This window comes from Macaca nemestrina, chromosome 1 (genome assembly GCF_043159975.1).
Source record: "Macaca nemestrina isolate mMacNem1 chromosome 1, mMacNem.hap1, whole genome shotgun sequence".
Classification (NCBI taxonomy): domain Eukaryota; kingdom Metazoa; phylum Chordata; class Mammalia; order Primates; family Cercopithecidae; genus Macaca; species Macaca nemestrina.
The window spans coordinates 71,408,707-71,414,706 of NC_092125.1; the positions used below are offsets into that span (position 1 = coordinate 71,408,707).

Genomic DNA, 6,000 nt, shown 5'->3' on the forward strand with positions numbered 1-6,000 from the left:
TAGCCTTGACAACATAGCGAGACCCCGCCTCTATGAATAAATAATAAAAATATAAAAATTTTAAAGAAGGAAAATGAAGACAAGTCACAGACTGGGAGAAAATAGTTGCAAATCATTTATCTGATAAGGGACTTATATTCAGAATATATAAAGAACTCTTATAATTCAGTAAGACAGACAATTCAGTTTTAAAATGGGCGGAAAGTTAGATATTTCACCCAGAAAGCTATTTGAATGGCTAACGAGCACATGAAAAGATGCTCAACATTATTAGTTGTTAGAGGATATAAATTAAAACCATAATAAGATACTACTAATATCAAGAGAAGGGCTGTTATCAAAATGACAGTACCAAGAGCTGAGGATGTAGAGAAACTGAAATCCTCAACTTAAATGTTTGTGAGAATGTAAGATGGTACAACTACTTTAGAAAAGTTTGGAAATTTTATAAAAAGTTAAACATAAGCTCATTCTGTGACCCAGCAATTCTACTTCTAGGAATGTAACCAAGAAAAATGAAAATATATGTCTACACAAAGACATGTACATGAATGTTAATAGCAACATTATTCATTATAGCCCCAAGCTGGAAAGTCCAAGTATCTAAAAACTAGTGAATGGATTAATGAAATGTGGTACATCTAAACAATGGAATACTAAGAAAAAGGAGTGGACTGTTGATACTTGCTACAATGTGGATGGATCTCAGAAACATAATGATGGGTGAAAGAAGGCAGCAGCAAAAGACTACATATTTTATGATTTCAATTATATGAAATGTTCAGAAAGGGCAACTTTATAGAGAAAAAAGGCAGGTCAGTGGTTGCTGAGGGCTGGGGATGGGAGTGGGGATTAACTGTAGATGGCATGAGGAAGCTTTTTAGGATAATCAAAATGTTCTAAAACTGGATTGTGGTGCTAGTTGCACAACTCAAAATTTACTAAAAGTCTTCAGATTGTACACTTTATAAGGGGTGAATTTTATGCTATATAAATTATCCCTCAGTAAAGTTAACACAAAAATTTGACATTATTAAACCACAAAATTTTTTTACGTATTTTACACTCGTGTCCTATTTCTGAAGAAACCAAAACTTGTTTCATTCATTAGATTAAATTATTTCCTTTGTGTCAACTATGCCAAAGACTAGTAATTTTGGAATACTAAAAAGCATATTCACACTTAGGTAAAGTTTAGTCTCAACACATACATAGTTCGTTAGGGATCGAAAGATTTACTGTGCTTCCCAAATTTTCTAATCATGGAGGAAGTAACCGGCTATCTCAGAATCTAGTGTAGTATCTAGTTAATGTCATGGTGTACTTTTGGGGTAGGAAATTGATAGGTATAGCTATCCTATTATGCTCTATGAGGATGAGGGAAACAAAGGAAGTTACTCAAGGCCATGTTTCCCATCAGTTGAAAAGCCATAAACTCAGTTCAGGTGTCTCTCACACCCCACAGCTAGAGTGGTATTAGATATAGCTCCCTTTCAAGAAAACATGGTCACTTGGGTATTAATCAAGACTTTGTTACCAGGGTTGAATTTAGAAGTTGTTTCCTTTCAAATACTGGTTTTCCTTTGATTTGCCAGTTGGATTCCTGTTACTCACTAAATCTATCTTTTTTTTTTTTTAGCTCTTGCAGTTCAATCCTCTGGAACGACTTGGTGCTGGAGTTGCTGGTGTTGAAGATATCAAATCTCATCCATTCTTTACCCCTGTGGATTGGGCAGAACTGATGAGATGAATGTAATGCAGGGTTAGCTTCACACATTCTGAGCACCTCCGTGACAGGCATCTCCAGCACTGAGGCACCTCTGCCTCACAGTCACTTATGGAGCACCAAAGCATTTGGATAAAGACCGTTATAGGAAATGGGGGGGGTGGGGGGAATGACTGAAAGAGAACAATTTGTTTACAATTACAAGATATTAGCTGATTTTGCCAGGGGCTGTTATATACATACCTGCAACCAAAGTGTGATCTGAATTTAGTCCACATTCAGTGTTGCAGATGAGTTGTAAAGCCAACCGAAAGAGTTCCTTCAAGAAATTCTTCTGATAGGAAGCTGTAAGTGTGGAATGAAGTTTTACTTGAAAGGACCTTTACGTGGCAGCTAACAGTGCTTTTTGCTGACCAGGATTGGTTTATATGATTAAATTAATATTTGCTTAATAATACACTAAAAGTACTTCATGAACAGCGTCATCAGCGCAACTTAAAAGTGAGAAAAATAGGATATACATATAATTTCTGACGGAAAACCTGTACCCTGATGCTGTATAATTAATGTATGTTGAATGTGGTCCCAGATTATTTCTGTGGGAAGACACTCCATGTTGTCAGCTTTGTACTCTTGGTTGGTACTGCTTATTTAGAGAAGGGTTCATATAAACACTCTGTGTCTTCAACAGCATCTTTCTTTCCCCGTCTTTCCATTTTCTGCACCCTCTGCTTGTTCCCTCATATTCTGTTCTTCTGACTCCTGCTAACACACATGCAACAAAAAAGGGAAGGAAGTGCTTATTTCCCCAGATTGTGTAAGGACTAAGAAATCATGATGTCAAATAAACATGGTGAAACATTAGATCTCTTCTTCATTTAATAACCCTCCTCCCTTGTTTTTCTTAAAGAAATGCCTCCATTCCTTTCCTTGTGAAATATTATCAGTTTCTACCATTGCTTCTCATGCTTGACTTTGTTTTACTTTTTGGCTTTGTATACTAAGAAGCAAAGGATCTCATCTAAATGGAATTGAATGGCAGTCCTAGTTTGTTACTTTGGTGATGAGATTTTCAGATTTGAACTAATCTATTTGACATGATTGTAGAAAGAATGTAAGTATTCACACATCTCCAAACATTTGTATTTGTTACTTCTTTTTGTTGCTAAGGTAGCTCCTGTAGTTATACATTGTTGCAAAAATTTACAAATGTTTTACAAGTGTTAACGTCTGTTTTTTTTTTTAAACTTTAGCCAAAGAAGAAGTCACTATTTCCAAGTTAGAAACCACCAGAAATAACTGAAATTTTCGATATGTTCTAATCTTCTTTGTATTTTTGAGATCTGTGTGAGAACCCACCCCCACTCCAGGAGCATCTGTACAGCTTCCATCTGCCATTGACCAGGTCCTCTCATCAAATTAAATGGAACAGAAAATGCTCTAGTGAAACAAAGGAAATGTGCAAGCATTTTTCCTTTTTCTATTATTCTATTTCCCTTTTTCCTTTTTGGCCCCCTTATAATCCAAGCCCCAGCTGAAAGGCTGCAACAACACCAGGTTGGGGAGCAGGTCACCAGGATCATAGTTCAGTCAAGATGACATCACTCTCTGGAACTAGATTTCAACTCACTAGTCCCCTGGCCTCATAACAGGAACTTATGCAGGTGAGACACAAGAATGACTTCCTGTGTAGGACTAGTAGGAAATCTGCAAGTACTTAGAGCTGGCTATTACAGAACTTCCTTCCAGAAGTGCCCTGTGACATGAAAGTAGGACTTTACAACTAAGATGAAGATCCCTGCCCTACCACATGATTTGAGTCTCTTGGATTCAAAGAACATTAATGTCAACAGATGGTTACCATGTCAGTCTGTTGACAATTCCATTGCTTCGGTTTCTCCCCCTTTCTCTCTGTATGTTTGGTTGGAGCTTGTGTTAATGTAAATACATCATTCATAATTAGAATGGACATGAATTATTTTAGTAATAAACACAGGATAAATGACTTTGGGGTGATGAACCAAAGTCTGTTTTTATTTGATGATGTGTACATATTTTAAGCTGTAATTCTGTGATTGGTACTGATTTTTATGGTTGGTTTTTTTATATTTTGTTTAAGCAGAGGAGTGGAATATGGGGTCAAAATCATACAAGAAGTTGCCATGAGTGTTTCTTATTTGATTTTTTTTATTGTGGTAAAATATACGTAACAGTCACCATTTTAACCATTTAAAAATATACACTTCAGTAGTGGCATTAAGTACATTCACATTTTTGTGCGAGATCACCACTATCCATCTCCAGGACTGTTTCATCACCTCAAATGGAAACTCTGTACCCACTAAACAATAACTCCTCCCCATTCCACACTCCAGCTCCTAGCAACCACTATTCTACTTTCTGTCTCTATGAATTTAAATGTGACTATTCTAGGTACTTCATATAAGCAGAATCATACAATATTTGTTTTTTTGTCCTGGCTTATTTCACTCAGCAAAAAGTTTTCAAGGTTCGTCCATGCTGTAGTATTTATCAGAATTTCCTCCCTTTTAAGGCTGAATAATATTCCATTGTATGTATTACACATTTTGTTTAGCCATTCATCTGTCAATAGATATTTGGATTTTTTCTACCTTTTGGCTGTTGTGAATAATGCCATTATGAATATTGATGTGCAGATATTTGTCTGAGTCTCTGTTTTCTGTCATTCAATTTTTTGTTTTATTTTTATATGAAATTACCAATATCATTCACTATTATTCTACCGTGATCTTTATAGAAGGGTTTTTCCAGATAGATTGCAACTACCATTATGGTGCAGTGCCACTTATTCTAAGATATAGTATAAAAATCTACTGTTTCTATGTCAAAGATGGATAAGTTAAGCTTCCCAAGAGTGAAAAGAATGTCATCATTTTAGCAATTTAACTGTGACACGAAATAATACTATTTGAGACATGGACCTTTTCAAATTACTTGTTATAATAACGTTTTTTTAAAATTTGATGAATAATAGTTATGTATATTTATGGGGTACAATGTGATATTTCTATACATGTATACGTTGTAGAATGATCAAATCAGGCTAATTAACTTATCTATCATCTCAAATACTTATCATTTTTTTGTGGTGAGAACATTTAAAATCCACTCTTTTAGCCATTTTGAAATACACAATACATCGTTAACTGTAGTCACCATGCTATGCAATAGATTGCCAGAACCTATTCTTCCTGCCTAACTGAAACTTTTACCCTTTGACCAGCGTCTCCCCTTACTTCATTCTCCCCTGGCCCCCAGCCTCTGGTAACCACCATTTTACTTTCTACTTCTATTAATTAACTGAACTGTTGATAATATATTTAAACCTATCTTTTAAACAGCTACAATACCTATTGTGTTTTGACCTTCATGCTTTTCCTGTCTTCACTTACTTCAAGGTCAGTGTGAACCAAGATTGACCTTTGCTTTCAAATGGTGCATGTACTGAAAAGCATAAAATGTATAGATAATACTCATGCTATAACCAGTAACACTATATTAGAGCTCCACATCTAGTATGCCTTGATTGAATTCACTTGCCCACAAGTTTGGAATCCAAATAGAAAGAGGTCTGACTAGAGCCCCGAGATTCTGCCTCCCAAGGGCTCCCCAGAGCATATTTATTGGAATCACTTAGGGATCTCTTTCTAGTAAAGGCGAAGGCATAAAACTGATCATCTTTTTTCCTTAGAGGAGTTGATTTAAACTCTGGTATATCTAAATGGTCTGGGCAATGGAGCCTGGAATTTATTTCAAGCTCTGTCTTTGAGAATTGTGCAATAATGCAAAGTCTTAGAGTGGTGTCCTGGTCATGTCTCTGTGACTGATTAGCCATAGAACCTTAATCAAATAACCCTCTCCTGGACCTGTTCCCTCACCTGTAGAATGAATGGGTAGATGAGTTCTAAGCTCTCCATGTATGTGATTTTCGGTTTTTCAGAGAGAGCTAATTTGATAAAACAACATTATAGGAAAGGCAAGGTTAATGAAAATCTTGAATTGGTACTTAACTGTTTTCTTATGTTTTTCTAGTAATCCCAGATGCTTGGGTTGCTGCCGTACACCTGCTCAGTAGCATAGCCCTTGGCGGTTATATGGTTATAAAAATTGTATATAAAATGAGATATTAAAAGGTTATTTCTCATTCAGTTCTACACTGGAAAAGGAGAGTTGAAGGTCCAGATAGCAGTACATAGAGGTGAAAGGAGGTGAGGGCCACACCTACATTTGCC

The 6,000-nt window shown here is 36.0% G+C and overlaps 1 protein-coding gene across 16 annotated transcripts in view; it reads left to right on the forward strand.

Annotated features, from left to right (window-relative positions):
- The window catches only part of LOC105493536 (ribosomal protein S6 kinase C1), a 212,305-nt gene extending 209,715 nt beyond the window's left edge, over positions 1 to 2,590 (forward strand). For all 16 annotated transcript variants that reach the window (XR_011614076.1, XM_011761239.3, XM_011761245.3 and 13 more), the window contains one exon: positions 1,640 to 2,590. Coding sequence is in view for 15 of the 16 variants with exons in the window: in XM_011761239.3 (XP_011759541.1) it covers positions 1,640 to 1,750 (111 nt within the window). In the remaining variant the exon portion in view is untranslated. The remainder of the gene's footprint in view (positions 1 to 1,639) is intronic.
- The last annotated feature ends 3,410 nt before the right edge of the window (positions 2,591 to 6,000 follow it).